The sequence below is a fragment of the Daphnia magna genome, linkage group LG5, assembly GCF_020631705.1.
Source record: "Daphnia magna isolate NIES linkage group LG5, ASM2063170v1.1, whole genome shotgun sequence".
Taxonomy (NCBI): domain Eukaryota; kingdom Metazoa; phylum Arthropoda; class Branchiopoda; order Diplostraca; family Daphniidae; genus Daphnia; species Daphnia magna.
The window spans coordinates 4,325,821-4,346,430 of NC_059186.1; the positions used below are offsets into that span (position 1 = coordinate 4,325,821).

Consider the following 20,610-nt stretch of genomic DNA (forward strand, 5'->3'; position numbering starts at 1 on the left):
GGCCCTTCTTCTATCCGCGTTTTGCCAACCTAATGCCAGGGCTTTACGGTTGACTAATTGTAGCCAGTCTTGAAGTGATTCGCCGTTCGATCCCGTGTTTTTTATGTCAGGGTTCCAGCGTGGACCGGATTATCGCGGCCGGAGCTGGGGCTGGGATTATGGGTACGGCAGCGGCTGGTACAGCAAGTAGTCTATTCGCCAGAGTCGTCAACACGTCCTGTTGTTGTAGCATTTGTTGCTATTGCATTTGGAACATCTGTTGTTGCTGTTGTTGATTAGCCATCAAGTTTGCCAGTGCCGCGGTTAGGGCATCTTGATCCATTTCAGTATTTTGGTCAGTTTGTCTTATTACTGATCTATTTTCACACCGATTAAGATGGCACTTACAGGGTTCGTTACACTGTCTATGGTTTTTGGTGCATGCACGCACTTTACAGGAGGTCGATTTACAACCGCAGCTTGAACGCATAGACATCAGTTTTCTTTAAACTATGTTTCGTCGAATGAGATCTGGAACTAGTATCTTAAGACACCAATGTGTCGATTAAGGACCAACACTGGGCTGTAAGACACTAACTGTGTCGATTATACCGAGTTTGATTTATCTAAGACAATTATGACTTTGGAACTGGTCTTTCGAGACATGACTGAATTAATTGAGGACCAAGCGAAGCTATTAAGACGCTAATTAAGTCAATTAAATGCTGTAACTGGCTTATTTGGGTACAAGATATGATATACTAGGTTAAATATGTGTCAATTACGAGATTTTCCTGTATCAACACTAGAAAAATTTGTCGACAAAATTAATCTCCAACCACATCCTTTCTATTTCCTTTTCTTCTTCCTGCTTTTTCTTTGCCGCATCCGAAATATTTAGTCTTTCTTCCCTTTCCTTAGCTCTTCTTTCTTCCCTTTCCGCAATTGTTTCTTCCTTCTCTTTCCGAATTGGCAGCATGTACTTTACCCTTTCATGGGGTTCTCGTTTCCTTTTTGCAATTATTTCTCTTCTCTCTCTTTCTCTTCTCTCTCTTGGATCCTTATCTCTCCTTTCTCTTGCCTCTCTCTCTTTTACTTCTCTTTCTTTCGCCACTCGAGATCTTCTTTCATTGATGGCTTTTTGCAGATCAGTTTTTTCGAATTCCCTCTCTCTTCGCCTTTGGATGAATTTGCGGACTCTCTCTTCTTCGCTTGGGAAGTGGTTGGCTGAATAGCAGTTGTGGCAAGGTACCTTCTGGTTGTCTGGAATTCCTTGCTCCCTGACTGGTGCTGGTGGATTAGGGGCGACGGATGGAACAATAGATGTAGTTGGAAAGATGGGACCGACAGACGGGCCAACGGTAGCGACGGGACGAAGGGGCAGATCGGCAGAAGTAAAAACAACAGACCTCTCAGAAATGACTGGGATTGAAGAGGTCAATTGGATGGCTGCAGTGGCTGCTGCTTCACGTTTTTTTTCTTTTGTTTTCGAAACTATACCAATTGCGCCTCCTCTTCTGTCCTTCCGTAAGCTTCTTCTTCTTTTTCTCTCTCCCTTCTGTCCCAGGGTTAGGTATCGAACTTGAAGGGATCAGAGAAATGGGTTAGGTATAAGTTAATAACTCCAAACGAGTCAATTAACAAACACAAATAAGTTAATGCAAAACGATTTATGCTAACACTAAAGTTCTAATTGCCACCATACATATGCACTAATAGACGTCACCAAAGTTACCTCTTTTCCATGTTAAATTTGTCTCGACGGCACGTGGTGGACACCTTTTCTTCGTCAGATCCCACTTCTGACACTAAATGTAAAGAAGAACAACGTAAAACTGTTCAGAAATAAACGAGTTTGTATTCCACAGCACAGATTACAACACTTTGTTTCAGAAAACAGAGAGCCCACCGACCGTAGCTCTGATTCTGGCAACTTTCCAACGGCAACTGGTGCCAAAACTGCAAGAGCGCGCCTTTTATACGAGTTCAAGAGGGCAGGGTAGGTCTGTTAGGTTCTTTACTTGGATGTATTAGCGACTGCGTCAGCACAAGTACATTTACCAGAGTGTTCTGCTCGTGACGTCAGGGACCAGGTCGACTTAGGAGTAAGGGCAAGGCCAGGGTGTAGGGAAGCCTCTACTGGTTCTGTCAACTCCTCTGATCTAACAAAAATGTACATTTTTCAACATATAGTTATTTAGATAATTGGGTATTTTGCGTGCTCTAGTTGAACGTCGCGGCGGGGATGACAAAACTGCCGGTTGTTTCTTCATAACTTCTGCTTCTGTTGGAACTGCAGGCAGATCCTTTGGTCCCGCAGTCGCTTGGCTTGGTGTAGGGGAGGCGATTGGTAGTTGATTCTCCGTCGTGATTCCGGTTGTCACCATACGTCGATCTCTTGATGCCGACTCTACTTGGGGTAGCATCACGTCACATGTTTCTTCAGGTTCGGTTCTTCCTCTAGGCAGTAATTGGCTGCAATGACGCTTAATGATTTGGTGTCCAATCTGCACTTCATACGAAAAATTTCCGATACGATGGTTAACTACTCCTTCCAGCCATTTATTCTTCCCGAGGTAGAAATCCATCGCCATCACCTTTTCTCCTGCCTGGAACTCCGCTTTGATCTTCTCCTTTTTCATTAGGTCGGTTGGCTGAAACAAATCAAATTTCCCACGATTTTGTCTACCCAACAGTACTTCCGCAGGAGTCTTTCCAGTAGATTTATGAGGTGTGTTTCGGTAAGAGGTCAAAAAGCACTGGAGTTTGTCCTCGAATGTTCCGGGCTGATCTCTCATCTTGTGTGAGGCCTTTTTCACCGATTGAACCACCCGTTCTGCCAGTCCGTTCGTCTGAGGGTGATATGGTGCTCCTCTATGATGAACAATACCGTTTACTAACATGAAACGTTTGAATTCTTGAGATGTAAACTGTGGTCCGTTGTCTGACACCAATTCAATGGGAAGTCCAAAACGGGCAAAAATAGTTTTAAGTGTCAATATTGTAGTATTCGAGGTAATCCTATTTAACCGGAAAATTTCTGGCCATTTGGAAGTGGCATCCATTAACACAAAAAGATATTGACCACTCGGCAACGGACCTGCAAAATCCACATGGAGGTATGACCATGGTTGAGCGGGAATTGGCCATGAAGCTTCTTTTTTTCTCATCGGATTATTTCTGGTTTGAAGACAGGGTAAACATGACGTGGCCATTTCTGTCAACGGACTGTCTAATCCTGGCCACCATACAAAACTTCTTGCTACTGCCTTCATTCTCACAATCCCTGCATGCTCTTCATATAATAGTGATAGCACCTGCGGCTGCAGCGTTTTTAGAATGACAACTCAGTTTCCCCATAAGATCAGGCCATCCTTGATGGATAATTCCGTTCTCTTCCTACAGAAGGTGGCAAACGATGAAGATACTTTATCCGAAATTCGCCATCCGTTTTGTAATCTGGTGCACACCTCCTGTAGTACTGGATCTAATTTGGTGGATTCCCGTAAGTCCTTGGTTACTAATGCTGTTCCAAACAGCTCCGGCCGGGAATAACTTAATTCTGGTAGCTGCCCCACTGTTTCCGATGGATCTTGTAAAGGAAACCGTGATAATCCATCTGCGTTCCATGCTCAATGGTTTTCTGAAACTCTAATTCGTAGGAATATGCGGCCAATATGTGCGCCCTACGTTGCATCCTAGCAGCAGCCAGTGGTGGAATTCCTTTCTTTGGACCTAAAATGGCTATTAGAGGCTTGTGGTCAGGAATAAAAAAAAATTTTCGCCCATATAAATACGAGTGAAAACTTTTAACACCGAAGATAATATGTTGTTTCCTAGTAAAACCTAATGCTTCCCCCCTTTTTGTTTCTCAGTATCTTATGTACGTTCTTAGTTCTCAGTATCTTATGTACGTTCTTAGACCGACGACTGATTTTCGTACGGTCATCTTCTCTATCTTTTTCTCTGACTTAGTCTACTTTCACTGAGGGTCCGATATACTTTTGTTTGTCTTTCTCTTACACATCTATAATAAATAAGGTAATTACAATCCTTCGTTAAATATTCGTTGTCTAAAGTCAACAGGTTATGGGCCCAGAGTACTAATTCTTCCCAACGCCTAACAGATAAATAGACAAGATGACTTCATTCAGTGCGAAAGATGTAAGCCACATAAGCAAGTTCAATGACGTTAATTTCGCATTTTGGAAGCTTAACATTCGCACCGTGTTTGAAAGACACTGGTTGTGTGGCATAGCCAATAGCGACATTCCGTGCCCTTTGATCAACATTGAGAACGAGAATGCCAGAGACATCAGGAGTTTGAGTGACAAGGATTCTATTGTCAGACTCACTCTTATTAGCACACTCGAAACCCAAATTGCAATGACTTTGCAGCATTGCGAAACGGGTGCCGAAATGTGGACAAGATTGGTCATCCAATATGAGCAGGCCGCCATTGATTCAAAAAGCATTCTCTTTAACAAATTTGGCCATTACGAGTACGTCGTCGGCCACACGATGATGCAACATATTTCTGCACTAGAAGGTATCTTCGTGCAGCTACAGGCACTTAACTGCCTCGTTGATCCAGGACAATTGGTGGGCCAGATTTTAATGACTCTTCCTGAGGAATTTGATGGTTTTCTCCTGACATGGATCGATTGATATCGTACTACCCGAAATCGATAAAACGATTGCTACTCTAACGACCAAGTTGCTACTGCACGAATCCATGCTTGCCGCCAAAACTGAACGACGGAAGAAACGAGACCGGAATGAATCCGCTCTGCTGAGCTCTCATGTTGACTGTCAGAACTGCAGCAAATTGAACCACAAATCCGACGATTGCCGATATCAAAGAGGAGGGACCCGTGATAATATCGGCTGTGATGTCTGCGGTTTATCCAATCACACGACCGTCGATTGCCGCAAAAGAAAGGTGGCCAATGCTGGATCAAATCGCCGACGACCTTTTAAACGTGTCAAGCTCACTTGCACTTACTGTGGCTTTAATAATCAAGAGGCTAAGGACTGTTTTAAACGACTACGAGCTGAACGGGAACAGTCTGGTGGACATCGCGAAGAAAGACAGTCTAACGCTAACAAAGCCAACGGAAGCCATACATTTGATGATCCTACGTATGCTTTCCCAGCAGCAGCCATTTCTCGTCCATTATCGAATAACAGCTGGATCCTTGATTCGGGCCCCAGTCAACACATAACTGATCGTCGAGAGTTTTTCAACACTTTTGCCCTCGTCACCTCTTATTGGCCTGTTAAAGGCATCGCCGACAGTTTATGCCAGGTAAAAGGAATTGGTGATATTCAAATTCGAACCCGAATTGGTGGGGAATGGAACGATGGAAAACTCAACGGCGTTTTGTATCTTCCCGGTCTGCGAACAAACCTCATTTCGGTTGGCGCAGCTGCGGATCGCGGAGTTATTTCAACTTTCCGCCATGACTAGGTATCCCTCTCCCGTAATAATCGGATCATTGCAGTTGGACAGAGGATGGAAAAAAGATCTGTATCTTCTTGATATTGAAGCCGTTCCGTCCCACGATCACGCCAACTTTTTCCTCGTCCGTCCCGCTGTCTCTCACTGCTTGGCACCAACGTTTGGGACATGTTCATACTGGAGCTATAAAAAAAACTGGCTCAGGGCCACCATGTCATTGGACTCAACATCGCAGCTGATCAGGACACAGTTATTGCTCCGTGTACTGGCTGTGCTAAGGGCAAAAGTCACCGGCTGCCTTTTCCTGTTGGTGGTCGTACCCGGGCAACGGAAATCGGAAAGCTGATCCACTCTGATGTTGAAGGCCCTCTTCGCCCAACTTCCGTGTCTGGAGCGCGATACTTCGTTTTGTTCAAAGACGATTTTTCTGGTTTTCGAGTCATCTGCCCCATGAAGCAAAAATCTGAAGTCTATGACTTATTTAAACAGTTTGTCACCCGCTTGTTTCGTGAAACTGGGAAAAGTGTCACCGTTTTCCGTTCTGACGGAGGTGGCGAATTCACCAGTGGAGAGTTTGAACTTTATCTTGCCAACCAGGGCATCCGCCACGAAACGAGCGCGCCTCACACTTCCCAGCAAAATGGAGTGTCTGAGCTGGAAAATCGCACAATAATGGAGGCCACCAGGAGCATGCTGCACGGGAGTGGTTTGCCGCTTTACCTTTGGGAAGAATGCGTGACCTATGCAGCTTACATTCTCAACCGTGTTCTCAGTCGAAGCACCGTCACTTCAGTCACTCCATACGAAGCATGGTATGGTACCAAGCCCAATGTGTCTCACTTTCGTCCTTTTGGATGCGCAGCTGATGTTCATATTCCTTAAGCCGATCGCAAGAAACTAGACGCAAAAAGCGAACTTTGCCATTTTGTATCTTATTGTGAAAAGCAAAAAGCCTACCGTTTCTGGTCTAAATCCTCACGCAAATTCATTGTTAGCCGAGATGCGACTTTCCATGAATTTCAGCAAGCACCACCAAACCCTAGTGTTCCTCCAACCGAAGAGGTTGGAGAGATATCCGACGAGCTCGCCGCCCGGTCCCCGCTCACCGAGCTTCCTCTTCTCCCGCGTTTGCGAAAACAGGCCAAGCCAAGAAGCGCGCTTCTTTCCCAATTTACCTCATGCTGCTGAATCAACTCTTGTCGACGATGAGCCGGCTCAATATGCGGATGCGATTGCCTCGGAGGATTCCGCTCTCTGGCGTACGGCGATGGAAATCGAAATGGCAGGCCTACACTCAAACAACACTTGGAGGCTGATGGAACTCCCAAAAGGCCGCACGGCCATTCGCTGTCGCTGGACATACAAAATCAAACGAAATGCTGACGGTTCCATTGACCGCCGCAAAGGGCGTCTTGTAGCCAAAGGTTTCGAACAGAAACCGGGAATCGATTATTTAAAGACCTTTTCTCCCGTAGTTAAATACGACTCTTTGCGCTGCATTTTGGCCATAGCGGCAGCCGCGGATCTTGACCTGCTACAGATGGATGTGGCCACCGCTTTCCTCAACGGTGAACTGGAAGAAGAGCTGTACTTGGAACAGCCACAAGGTTTCATTGTCCCGGGCAATGAAGATTGGGTTTATCTTCTTTTCAAATGCCTTTACGGGCTCAAGCAGTCTTCCCACACATGGAACAAAAAGTTCGACATGTTCCTTCAGGAGTTCGGCCTTGTCGCCAGTCAGGCTGATCCCTGCGTTTACTATCTTCGTCGCGCCACTGACATCATCATCGTCGCTATATGGGTCGATGACGGTCTTCCAGCTGGAAGTAGCATGGTGCTGCTTACGGCCATCGTAAACTACCTTCAACGTCATTTTGACATCACCTCTCGTCCGGCTCACATGTTCGTTGGTCTTCACATCACGCGGCACCGCCAGCAACGACAACTTCACATCTCCCAGCCAACCTACATCAATCGGATGCTCACTCGATTCCGCATGCTGGACTGTCATCCTCGTTTGACTCCGGCTGACCTGGGTATTCGACTTGTTCCGGCTCTGGGGCCTTTGGTCGCAGCGGGAGTGGCTTTCCCGTTTAAGAAAGCCGTCGGTAGTTTAATGTATGCTGCTAATACCACTCGCCCCGATATTAAGTACGCTGTTGGCCTGGTTGCGAAGTTTGCTTAGAATCCCACTGCGGAGCACTGGTCTGCTGTGAAGCATATCCTTGCTTATCTTAAGGGCACTTTCGACTTTGGGATCTGCTTCAGCGGGAGGTCTCCAAACTCCTGGACTGCTGGATGCCTCCAAACTAGTCGCTCTACAACCGGCTATGTCCTTATTTTGAACGGAGGTCCAGTTGCCTGGACAAGTCGCCGGCAGCAAGGTGTTGCCACTTCTACCACCGAATCCGAGTATAGGGCCACATTTGAGGCAACTAAAGAGACTGTGTGGGTACGCAATTTGCTACGCCACATTGGTATGGAACAACAGCTCCCAACTACACTTTTTTGCGATAACCAAAGCGCAATCAAAATGGTTCACAATCCCGAGTTTTACTCTAGAACCAAACATATCGATGTACATCTCCATTTCGTTCGTGAAAAGCAGGACGACAAGACAATATCCATTCAGTATGTTTCAACTCACGATCAATTAGCTGACATCCTTACCAAGCCTCTTCACCGGATAGCCTTCGAGAAACTGCGCAATGCGATCTCTGTCTCACGTCAAATTGATTCAACGCATCCAATCGATCGTCCAGTCCTTGGTTCATTCACTGAAGAAAAATGATGTGCTCAACTTTAATCCCACACATCATAGCAGAGAACAAAGTTCGGGCCAATTGCAAGTATCGTTCGCCTAGCTGCTATTTCTCAACTCACATTCAACTCGAAAAAGAAATTAAGAAAATTCAATTTTATAAGTTCATTAGTTTTAGCGGGAGTGTTGTTTCCTAGTAAAACCTAATGCTTTCCCCCCTTTTTGTTTCTCAGTATCTTATGTACGTTCTTAGACCGACGACTGATGTTCGTACGGTCATCTTCTCTATCTTTTTCTCTGACTTAGTCTACTTTCACTGAGGGTCCGATATACTTGTGTTTGTCTTTCTCTTACACATCTATAATAAATCTGGTAATTACAATCCTTCGTTAAATATCCCTTGTCGAAAGTCAACATAATAGACAACGCTTCTTTGTCCAGCTGAGAATAATTTTTTTCAGATGCTGATAAGCTCTTGGAGGCGTAAGAAATAGGTCGTTCGGATCCGTCTGGTAAGATGTGGGACAATACCGCTGCGACTCCAAAAGGTGATGCATCGCCGGCTAGTTTTAAAATCCATTTCGGGTTGTAGTTGCAAAATACTTCTGCTGAGCTTAACAGCAGTTTGATTGCCAGACAGGCGTCTTGCTGTTCTGTCTCCCATCTCCAAGGCTTCTCCTTCTTTAGCAGCTCGTTTAACGGGGCTGACACATGAGCCAATTTTGGGATGAACTTTCCATAATAGTTGACCAATCCTAAATATGCCCGCAAAGAAGTAAGGTTTTGAGGCTTTTTGGAGTCTTGCACAGCTTTGATCTTTTCTGGTGATGTTTTAAGTCCGTCCTTAGATACAATGAATCCTAAATAGGGTATTTCCGGCACTCCAAAAATGCACTTTTCCAGTTGAAGCCCAACCCCTGCTTCCTGTAGTTTCTGCAATACTATCTCCACTCGCATCCAGTGTTCCTTTTCTGTGCGGCCTGCAATGAGGATGTCATCTAAATAGCACTTTACCCATAACGTCTCTCGGAATAAATCGTCCATCACGCGTTGAAATTTTCCTGGTGCGGAAGCAATGCCAAATGGCATTCGGGTGTACTGAAACAGGCCTTCAGGTTTGTTGATTGTACACAGTTCTTGCGAAAATTCATCCAACTCCAATTGGTTATAGGCCTGTGACAAATCTAGTTTCGTGAATAATACCCCACCTTCCAACGTCGCAAAAATGTCTTCTGGGAGTGGCAATGGATGGTGATCAACGATTAAAAATGGGTTTACAGTTACCTTGTAGTCTCCGCACACTCTTATGTCACCATTTTCTTTAGGCACGACTACAATGGGAGCTCCCCAGTTGCTATGGTGGACTCTTTTCAATACTTTCGATTCAGTCAGCTTGGTCAATGTTGCCTTAACCTTGGCTCTTAAGGCGTAAGAGGGCGAGCCCGATGAAATCTAGGCACGCTTCCGCCTTAAGATCTAGATGCACTGGTGGTCCTCGAATTTTTCCAAGCTTTGTTGAAAATAAATTTTTAAATTTCTTTTGGAAACAGTCAGGTAACATGTTAGAACGTGGTATGGTATCAGAATGGTTAGTCAGCTGCAGTATTTGGTTCCAATCGAGTCTCATCGCGCGAAGCCAGTTTCTGCCACACAGTGGTGGCCCATTGCCTCCGGCGACAAGGATTGGTAGCTGCTTACTCTGTTCATGTATGTACCGATACTTCTGCCACGAATTTTCCTTTTATGTCCACTGGTTGGCCTGTGTATGTCCGTAAACGCACCTGCGTGTCTTCCAATTTCGGGCTACCATGGTTCCTCCATTCTTTTTCTGAAAATATGGTGAAGCCGGCTCCCGTGTCTATCTCCATGGTCACCTTTCTTCCATCTATATCCAGAGTTGTCACCAACGGTTTTGTGGACCTGTTCGGATCTGGAAGATAGAAAAAATTAAAATCTGTCAGGATCAAAATCTTCCAATCCCTCGGCGTCTTCGGTATTATCTGTATAGTTTAATCAATTTTTTTTTTTGCCGTTTTTCTTCTTGGGGGTTGCTGCCTTTTCTTCCGTTTTATTTACTTTCCTGATTGGCTTTTGCTTTTCTGGACAGCAAGCTGCCCAGTGTCCTTCTTTCTTGCAGTGGAAACACTCTTGCGTCTTGAAATAACACCCTGCCGGATTATGAGGTTCACCACACCTCCAGCATCCCGAAGTACGAGTTCTTAATACTGTAACACCGAGGAATAACGCTGAGACTCAAGTAGCGATTAAGATTGTATTCATTGTGGGTGCGCTCACACACACACAGTACTAACAAACAGTTACAACTAGACTGGGGCACAGCAAGGGACACACACAAGTATTTATGCACTAACGTAGACAGCAGCTACCGGGAGAAATATCTGCTGACAAGACTGCCGGACATCTCGGGTAGAGTTGCGGTCAATAGCCGATACAGAAGCGCCGGACGTGACAACTAGTCCATGGGGCCTCAAATAACCGCGACATCTCCCTCCCTAGATAGCGAGTCGTCCCGACCGCTATTACTTTCCTATAAGACTCTATATCCCAAAAACTCAACATACCATGGGGAACATTTGACCCCTCTACACTCTACAAAGACAATACCTTGCCAAACATCAACCGAGAGAGAGAGAGAAAAAAAAAGTACATGAGTTCATAAAATAACATAAGTTGGGGGATTTTTCCACTTTCAGCAAGTCAACCGCTCCCGCCATCGAAGAATTTCCATGCAGTGTCGCTCTTCTCTACCAATTGGGTCTTCAGCTTGGCCAAGTCCTCCCCTCTGCTTCTCCTTCTCTGTCTCCGGCTGCTTTCACGCCGCTCTTTTTCTTCTCTACATTAATTCCTCCAACATTCTCTCGATCTTTTCCAACCTCGTTTCTACCGTTGCATCTTGCTGCGATGGGTCATACGTAGGTTTTTCCTCCCTTCCCATAACTCCCAGCATTCTCTCGATTTTTTCCAACCTCGTTTCTACCGTTGCATCTTGCTGCGATGGGTCATGCGTGGGTCTTTCCTCCCTTCCCATAACTCCCATAGCCCACTCGTATTGCTTCCCTCGATCGGTCATCTCCTGGAAGCGCTTTACTTCCTGGAGGAACTCATCGCAGTAAGTGGGCTTTAAGCTCCATAATTGTTCTAGTACACTAGGTCTCAACCCCTGCCAGAGATACGCTAGCTTCGTGGCTTCGGCCATACGCGCGTTTACCCTCCTGCACAGATCAAGCACGTCGTAGTAGTACTCCAGGGTCGATTCCTCAATTCCCTGCTTCCTCGCACGCAATTTGGCCTCATTATGTCGCACATAGTTTACGGGCGTAAACTGTGTCAACAGTGTCGATTTAATTCCCCTGACCACCGGGGGCCCTTGTACGTCCGACCACGCATTGGGAAGATTGCCCGTTGCCTCCATGCACGCATACCATTTGCCCGCAGCCCCCTCTAATGACAGCTCAATGTGATCCCGTAACTCGTTTTCACCCCATCGGTTGTATCTACCCACCTTTTCGTAGCGATGGATCCAACTCACTGCGTCTTCCCCATCCCGACCGGTGAATGTGGGTGGAGTCTGGAATTTGATTTGGGCTGCCATCCCTACGGTATTGAGGGGGGCGACTGCCGTGGCCACAACAGAATTCCTCGCTAACCTGCCGCGTAACAATCGAGCGCTTGCAACCGAAGATCTCCGTTGAAAAGCGCCAAAATCCCACTTTACTCCCTCTTCACTGTCCTCAGAATCAGAGCTCTCCTCGCCGTCCGCCCACGCTAGAGTTTTTTCCTCGCTAATACTAGCTTGATGTTGCCCCAAATTACTTACTCTCGTTATTACCCGTGTACGGTCTTCCCACCCGGATAATCCTCCTGGCTCACCTACACAGTCGTCCACTCGACTCCCGTTCCTTCGCACAACGTTACTCGGGTTGAGGGTTTCGACGATACTACCTACAATTGCTTGATCAACCCTTGGCGCAAATCGCCCAAACTCGTCGTGAGGGCGTTGTCTTCCCCTGGCTCTACCAGCACCCCCACTCATCTACTGCCTTCTGACTATTTGTCTAAAGCCCGATCCTCAGATCGCCCACAACGGTAACCTACCGCCTCCCGACGAATGACTCTTCGTCTAAATCCGATCTTCCGATCGCTCACAACGGTAACCTACCGCCTCCCGACGAACGACTCTTCGTCTAAAACCCGATCCTCAGATCGCTCACAACGGTAACCTACCGCCTCCCGACGAACGACTCTTCGTCTAAATCCGATCTTCCGATCGCTCACAACGGTAACCTACCGCCTCCCGACGAACGACCCTTCGTCTAAATCCGATCTTCCGATCGCTCACAACGGTAACCTACCGCCTCCCGACGAACGACTCTTCGTCCTAACTCCCGATTTTTCAATCGTTACCGGCGGTGATCTACCGCCTTGCAGCGCACCACTGTCCGCCTCTACGCCCACTGAATCACCACTAGGTCCCACCTACCTCCCCAGAAATTCTTATGGCCGTCCCCGCGCTATCGCACCCTAATCGCCCGTCACACGGCCGGTGCTGTGGCTTCGTACCCCAACAGTTTAAGGCGCATAGGCCAGTTGGTTCGACGACTCTCGGAAGCCCCTAACAGCCTCCGCCTCCGCACAACTAGAGCACAATAGAATGAAACAGCGCAAAGACTTACCACAAGTTCTGCATCTCCACCATGTAACACCGAGGAATAACGCTGAGACTCAAGTAGCGATTAAGATTGTATTCATTGTGGGTGCGCTCACACACACACAGTACTAACAAACAGTTACAACTAGACTGGGGCACAGCAAGGGACACACACAAGTATTTATGCACTAACGTAGACAGCAGCTACCGGGAGAAATATCTGCTGACAAGACTGCCGGACATCTCGGGTAGAGTTGCGGTCAATAGCCGATACAGAAGCGCCGGACGTGACAACTAGTCCATGGGGCCTCAAATAACCGCGACAATACGTTGATTGGGTCTTCTTGTCTAAGTTGTTTGGCTTGCTGGGTTGCGGATTCCATGCTGACAGCGATCTTGAATGCAGAGTCCAACGTCAAGTCCGATTCGGCCAACAGCTTCGTTTGAATCCGTTGATCTTGCAGGCCTATCACGAACGCATCTCTTAAGGCAGAATTAAGGAAGTCTCCAAAAGAACAATCCTTGGCGAGGTTTCGTAGCGATGCCATAAAACTTGCTATGGCTTCTTCTGGTTTTTGCTTATATTGAAAAAAACCAAAACTCTCTGCAATTTCCACCTTTGTTGGAACAAAATGGTCTCTTAACTTTGTACAAATCATATCATGTGTTACCGTTGCATCAGTGGGGTCTGTGGGACTAAATAAATCCCATATTAAATCACAAATTTCGGCTCCCAGCACAGTCAACAAATAAGCCTTCTTCTTGACATCTTTGGTAATACTGTTAACAATAAAGAACTGTTGAAGTCTTTTTTCGTATACCTGCCACTTTCCCGTTTCAATGTTGAACGACTCCAACGTTCCAATAACGTTAGTCGCTATTGGTGGTAAAATTACAGGTTTGGCAACTGCTTCTTCTGTGGATCTTGATGTCTGCTCTTGAGTGCTGTCTGTCACAAAAGGGATACTTCCCTCTTCTTCTTGTTGACTCTCTATATCTTGCTCTTGTTCAATTGGTAATTGCACCAGTCTACCTCTACCTCTTGATTTACCACGGTTCATAACCGCAATTAACCAACATAACTAACAAGAATAATATACTTATAACACTTACGTAAAGTCACTCCTTCACTACCAACACTTGGTTTGTTATTAGTTTAAATCTTCGTAGCTAGTTGTTAGGTTCTTTACTTGGGTGTATTAGCGACTGTGTCAGTACAAGTACATTTACCAGAGCGTTCTGCTCGTGACGTCAGGGACCAAGTTGACTTAGGAGTAAGGGCAAGGCCAGGGTGTAGGGAAGCCTCTACTGGATCTGTCAAGGTCAGAGGCGGAGCCAAACAGGTCAAGGTGGGGAATAATTTTTATTTTTAAAGCAAGCCCGCGCATTCTGGCGGTCAATTTATCAACTTAATATAATACTTTTGACATTTCATAACAAAATCAAAATGAATCAGGAGGCCAAGCAGAAGAGACATGAGGAACGAAGCCACCACATGGAGCAACTTGCGGCAGATCGAAGGGAATTGATCGAGTTGAAGCGGAGGGAAGTTGCATTCAGAGAAGAGAAAAATAACATGATTCGCCAGCTTGCCTTGAACAAGAACAACAATGACCCCCAGGACGTGTTTTTGTATTCAAATGAACACTAGGTTTCAGTTGACTCAACCTAGTTCAAAACTTGTTCATCGAAACAATTCATCTCGCAATGCGTCCCGTTTGATTTCTCTTCCAACCAGTTTTAACGTTGTTTTGATGCAGTCTCATTCTCCATTATCATTCTGTTCTGAATAGTCTGTTGCGGATTGTCAAAGTCCACAGGAAGAGAGAGTATCTAAATTTGGAAGGCCCGTCAGACGGCCTATTGTTTTTGACTTATAATGTATGTTGTAATTGCAAACTTTGTGTAGGCCGCCAGGGGCGCTGCCAAGCAGAGCTTTCTTGGTGGCCGATATCGGCAATAGCAGTTGTTAGAATTTTTCCCCGTGTAGAGGCAGACGCCATTATTTGTGTCAAAAGTTAGTTTCAATAAACCAGTGGTAGAACCTGCCTAAGTTAAATTCACAAAGGTATTCAATCGCAGGTATTAGCGTTATTATTTAGATTTAATACTTTTCATAGTCGTCCTGTAGTTCATTTTCAGTTAACTTACCGCACATTCATATGTATTTAGTCAGTGTTCAATGTTTTTTATTCACAAGTCTCTCTTCAGCATGATAACCGCGATCTGTTTTCATTGATCAACATTTGATACGTCAAACAATGTTGAACCCAGTTTCCAATTGAAAATGTATGTTACCAACAAAAAATCTGTTGAGCACATCAATTAACTCTTATACTTTTATTTCATAAAGTGTTCATCGAAACAATTCATCTCTCAGTTTGTCTCGTTTAATTCCCCCCAACAACTTTTCACGTCGTACTTCGGATGTAGTCTGACCAACTCGTTTTCCATTCCATTCATTTCAAGTCGTCTGGTTCCTCTTGGCCAATTAAATTTCCAAACTCGTCTCGTTCAAGCTCAATTAACGTCTCATCAAAAGGGTCTTTTGCGTAAATGCATAAATTATGAAGAACACAACATGAAATCACGAATTTGGCCATAGTATCAACAGAATGGAAAGCGAGCCTAACCAGTTGTCTCTGAATGCGTTTTCGATGATTACTCGAGACCTGCTCAATGTCTCATTGAAATGTGTTTTCGCCGCAGTGAGTTCACCAACTTGTCTGTATGGAATCATCATCCATTCAGAAATTGGGTAAGCGCCGATCATTCTATATATACATTTGCGTCATGCATTTTGCTGGAAACACCTAAAGAATCGGAAATAGTTAACGGTATTATTTTAAAAAGTGTTGATCTAAAATACCCCTTTAGTTATTTACCAGTGAATACATCCGTGAATGCTTTGTCATAGCTACAAATGGCTTGCAGTGTGATCGATGTGTGCAGCTTTCGATTTATGCATGCTGATGGGAGTCTTCCTGCAGGAGTGCGTATGTCAATATCGCTGTCAAGTCCCATCAATTGCTCCCTTAATCCCAGGGAATCCGGATATCTACTCAAAATACATTCATTTCAAGCCTCAACATTAAAAATTTGAATGCATCTGACATAAAATAGTATAGCCTACAGACATGTTCCCACTGGTCTTTACTTGCAGCAATTTCGTCTGGTGTTGATGGAAACCTGATGACAGTTGGTGAAATTTCGCATAAATAATTCATCACACGCTGCATTATGTCATGGAAAGTTGATTCAGCCATACAGAATCTGCTAGACACTGAACGTATTACACTTTTTTTTCCTGCATACCTGTACATTATTGTGCTAGTTATCTTAGTTACTTAATGATTTTTTTACATGCTATTAATACCATAAGAATGAGAGAATGTGTTCCTGGGCAGATCGATGAGGCATTCAACCATGGGTTATTGTTTTTGGGGTACAAACTTAAATCTGCAAAATCTTGTATGAGAGATTCACACGTAGGGCGCGACATTCTGAAATTTCGTTGGAACTGGGGAACAGTTGATTAAAATAATAAAGCAAACTTAACCAATAACGATTTTATTAAATATCTAAATAAAATACCTCTTCATCAGTGTACTGGTCAACGACTGACAAGTAATTGTTAACTTTTGGTCTGGGAATTCGTTCTTGAATAAAGTACTGCAAATCTTCTAGATCACTATCCGAAGATTCATTACTCCAAAAAATGGCTACTGCACCGAGTGCAGCCATCTGAAATCGACACATGATTCCAGTTTTTGTCCCATTTGCGCCTAGCGATCTGCCCTGATTAGCCATAATCGGGTTAACCGCCCCGCACCGGGAAAAGGCAATTGGGGCTAAATCAGGGTGCAACTTCGTCAGCCGGGGTGGGGTTGGGCAAAAATCGATGTTAGCCCGCTTGCCCCGACACCTTTTGCAAAAATGGCACCTGATTTCAAACTCCGAATTTCCCGATAGGGATTCTGTCAAAAGTTTTCTATACAGGAGGCACATTTTCTGAGATTTGTCCCCCTAGATGGAGATGGGTTTTATTTTAACTTTCTGAGATCCCTCTAGATGGAGATTTCTAATGGCGACATCTAGTGCCGTGCGATGTCCTCAAAAGTGTCCTCAGTTTTGTTTTATTCGTCTTTTCAACTTTCAAGGTAGAACGCTTAAATTGATGTCATTGTATAGACGACGGAATGATCCTCCGGATGGCTGGTTTTCGCTGTGATCCTTTGAACCGTTTTCTCAAACTTGTAATGTTATTATTCCAGTACTGAAAATATTGAAATTATTTTTAGGTTCATGCCACTAGATGGTGCTTTCCACGGTGACATCCAGTGTCTTGCGATGTCCTCAAAAGTGTCCTCAGTTTTGTTTTATACGTTTTTTAATTTTGTTTTATGCGTTTTTAATCCTAGGGTTCCTAACTGCGTTCGGAAAGTTCCCGATAGGGCTGGGGCTGTTTCTTTTGCTTGCACATGGTTCACGCGGTTCACGCGTTTTCTGGGTGTAGCATTCGAAAGAAACACTTTTGACAGAATCCCTATCGGGAAACAAGTGAAGACGAATTCCTTTCCTTCACTCCTCTTTCTACCGTTTCCTCTGCTGGATTGCACTACAACTACGAAACAAGTGTGTTCTTTATTCTCATTCTCATGTTCCGTCTGTTTGTGCGTGTTGCGTCATACAGTCACTACGGCTATATATAGTTACTCATAGCAAATGTTCCAGTCTTATGTTCCTTATGTCAACTTATATGTATTTCATAGACGTCTAGATCGGTACAAGTATAGACACACCGCAAGAATAAAAAACGTTACAATGAATTCGCCATAAAAATGAAAATATGGAAAACACAGTACACTTCACAAATTGAAACGCGAGCTAACGGCTATAAACGATTCCGAATAGACGCAACTGCACCCTTCCCGAGCCTTGGCAAAGGGCAGCCACTCGGGAAAAGCAAAGTTTGTCGCTTGAGCCATGTTCAAGCCGGAATTCACCACAAAATGAAAGGCGCCTGGGAAAGTGATGATGTAATCCCCCTTACACTGCTTGAAGCAGTGAAAGGGGATCGGCGGATAGTTTGCCTTAAAGAGTTGTGGCATAACTAAAAAACATTTGTGCCTAAACGTATGTAATGAAGATAAATGTAAAAAAAATACAGACAAAGTAACAAGGTAGAATTGAAGTGTAACTTACAGTTCTGCAGATCGGCATTTTTCGTAAAAACTAGGAATATTTTTACGGAAGAATTTCTTGAGTAGCATGCCGTATTTCTCGGCAACCCTAAGTAAAAGGAAAATTAGTGAAACAATGAGTATGAGTTATTGGGAAAAATAAGGTAAAAAAAGAATACTTAAACACCCAGTACTTCGGTTTTCCACTGTGATGGTAATTGACGGATGGCAAATTAACGTTTTCAACATGCCACCCTGTGTAGCTCATGGCGTGGCCCAATAGCAATTGGCATGTGTTAATACCAGGCATCTTGTTGTCCGGATTGTGCATGTCGTGAAATTCTTCTTTGAGAAATGGTAGAAACGTTTTATTCAACGGTGTTAGATGCCTAAACATAAGCGGGCGCAATGGAAACAGTTAATGATTAAAATGAAATACACCAATAATAGTACTTACCAGTCAAAAGTGGTTTTCTTTGGAAAAAGTGAAAAATCTTTTTCGAACACGTAGGAAGGGAAACCCTTCTTTCTCCGTTTTTCCTGAAGAACTCCCCTGAACAAACGAAACATTTGGTTCCAAAAAATGGTTGGTCCAGGAAAGTCCAAAGTTTTTTGGGAATCAAATTTTTCGCATTTTTTCACGAAGTTTTCGTACGAACACGGTTTATCTTTTTTGTCCGTAATCAGAAAGAACCCTGGACCGAATTGTTTGAAAACATTACAATGATTACTTTCACTTTTATGTACAATCGTAAAAGCAATCTACCTTCGGAATGCTGGTCATACTCTTGTATGTGTGGGCAGACCTTCTCCTTCGCCAGTTCTCCAATTTTGAGGGAATAATACGGTATGCCTTGCGGTGTGACACAAACAGCACCACACTGTTGGGCATACTTCTTGAAGATCCTAATCTTCTTGAAGACCCTAAACTCGTTACTGGGAGGAGTGAGTTTGACTCAACTGTTTTCCAGGATTCCTGCAAAAATAACAAATCCTTCATAAAATTTGTATTGTAACATAAGAAAGCATTCTAAAGAATTGCCACTTACGGATAGAGCACAGACGCTCAAATTCGTCGAGTCCAGCCGACGAATCCTGCCAGGTCTTCCGTTGTAGGCAATCCGTGTACTTATGCCCTTGTTCATTGCAGAAATAGCAAACCGGCTGTACTCGTTTTGGACAATCTTTCTTAATGTGGCCAGGTTTGCTACAGACGTAGCACAATCTCCCTGTTGAATGCATTAGAGAAAGTTAGAAGTATACAATAACAAATTAAAAGCTCAAATAAAAGAAAAATACCTTGTGGTACAAACGCTGACGTGTTGGAAGCGGTGCCAGGAGTAGGAAACCGACGCCATTGTTAATTGGCAGATGCCGTGAAACAATGGCCGGTTGCCTGTTCCTGCCGGAAATTGTATGGATGATAGCGCGAATCGTAAGCAACCGATGGAGGGAATCCAACCTGTTGACCGTATCCAACCTGTTGACTGTATCCAACCTGTTGACTGTATCCAACCTGCGGATTAAAGTGTTGGTCGAAAACCATTCTTCAACTGAATTCGAAATGCGGAGTCATTCCACTAGGCGGATTGATCCGCGGGTCGGAAACAACCCGTGGGTAATATCCAGCCGAAACAACATTCCAATCGCCGAAACGGACATCACCAAGTTGTCCATCTCTAGACGTACCTAATACATAAAGGATTACAATATCATTCGTTAAAAATAAATGAACTTGCACACGAGTGATTGAAACAAACCATCACAAGGGCACGGACGAATAACTGAAACTACCACAAGGGTACACACCAGTGATTGATACTACTACCACAAAGGTAAAGAAACTTAACTTATACTACTACCACAAGGGCATACACGAATAACTTATGCTACCACTACAAGGGCATACAAGAGTGATTCAAACTACCGCCACAAGGGCACACACGAGTGACTTATACGACCGCCACAAGGGCACACACGAGTAACTTATGCTACCACCACAAGGGCACAAACGAGTAACTTAAACTACCACCACAAGGCCGCACACCAGTCATTTATACTACTACCACGAGGGTAAAGAAAATTAACCTATACTGCTACCACAAAGACATACACGAGTGACTTATACTACTACCACAAGGGCACAGACAGTTTACTTATAATACCCCACTATTGGGAAAGACAATACATGTACACCAATAGGGCAGAGTGCAAATATCAGTAACCTATTTTACCACCACAAGGGCGCATACGATTAACTTATACTACTACCACAAGGGTACAGACAGTTAACTTATTCTACTACCACAAGGGCATACACGAGTGACTTATACTACTACCGCAAGGGCACAGACAGTTAACTTAGACTACTACCACAAGGGCATACACAAGTGACTTATACTACTACCACAAGGGCACACAAGAGTGATTCAAACTATCGCCACAAGGGCACACACGAGTGACTTATACGACTGCCACAAGGGCACACACGAGTAACTTATGCTACCACCACAAGGGCACAAACGAGTAACTTAAACTACCACCACAAGGCCGCACA

General features: G+C 44.5%; 3 protein-coding genes across 3 annotated transcripts; all 3 read right to left on the reverse strand.

Annotated features, from left to right (window-relative positions):
- Positions 1-238: 238 nt before the first annotated feature.
- On the reverse strand, positions 239-3,044 carry LOC123472610 (uncharacterized protein K02A2.6-like). The gene is made up of 4 exons (XM_045174474.1): positions 2,230-3,044; positions 2,041-2,141; positions 1,715-1,787; positions 239-356 (listed from the first exon to the last, which is right to left on the reverse strand). The coding sequence occupies exons 1-4, from the start codon at positions 3,042-3,044 to the stop codon at positions 239-241; spliced, it is 1,107 nt and encodes a 368-aa protein (XP_045030409.1).
- A 7,571-nt stretch (positions 3,045-10,615) lies between these two features.
- On the reverse strand, positions 10,616-11,960 carry LOC123472222. Its single transcript, XM_045173457.1, has one exon. It carries the CDS (start codon positions 11,812-11,814, stop codon positions 11,056-11,058), a length of 759 nt encoding a protein of 252 aa, XP_045029392.1. The 5' UTR covers positions 11,815-11,960; the 3' UTR covers positions 10,616-11,055.
- A 5,672-nt stretch (positions 11,961-17,632) lies between these two features.
- On the reverse strand, positions 17,633-18,384 carry LOC116923381 (lysine-specific demethylase 4E-like). The gene is made up of 3 exons (XM_032929829.2): positions 18,233-18,384; positions 18,076-18,162; positions 17,633-18,000 (listed from the first exon to the last, which is right to left on the reverse strand). Exons 1-3 carry the CDS (start codon positions 18,382-18,384, stop codon positions 17,739-17,741), a joined length of 501 nt encoding a protein of 166 aa, XP_032785720.1. The 3' UTR covers positions 17,633-17,738.
- Positions 18,385-20,610: the final 2,226 nt, after the last annotated feature.

Coding starts and splice junctions, on each gene's coding strand:
- LOC123472610 (XM_045174474.1), bottom strand. CDS start 3,044: ATGGATGCCACTTCCAAATGGCCAGAAATTTTCCGGTTAAATAGGATT. Junction 1,788..2,040: donor GTCACGAGCAGAACACTCTG/GTAAATGTACTT, acceptor CTTTACATTTAG/TGTCAGAAGTGGGATCTGAC. Junction 357..1,714: donor AAATTTAACATGGAAAAGAG/GTAACTTTGGTG, acceptor GTGTGAAAATAG/ATCAGTAATAAGACAAACTG.
- LOC123472222 (XM_045173457.1), bottom strand. CDS start 11,814: ATGGCAGCCCAAATCAAATTCCAGACTCCACCCACATTCACCGGTCGG.
- LOC116923381 (XM_032929829.2), bottom strand. CDS start 18,384: ATGCACAATCCGGACAACAAGATGCCTGGTATTAACACATGCCAATTG. Junction 18,163..18,232: donor CCGAAGTACTGGGTGTTTAA/GTATTCTTTTTT, acceptor CCTTTTACTTAG/GGTTGCCGAGAAATACGGCA. Junction 18,001..18,075: donor AAATGCCGATCTGCAGAACT/GTAAGTTACACT, acceptor ACATACGTTTAG/GCACAAATGTTTTTTAGTTA.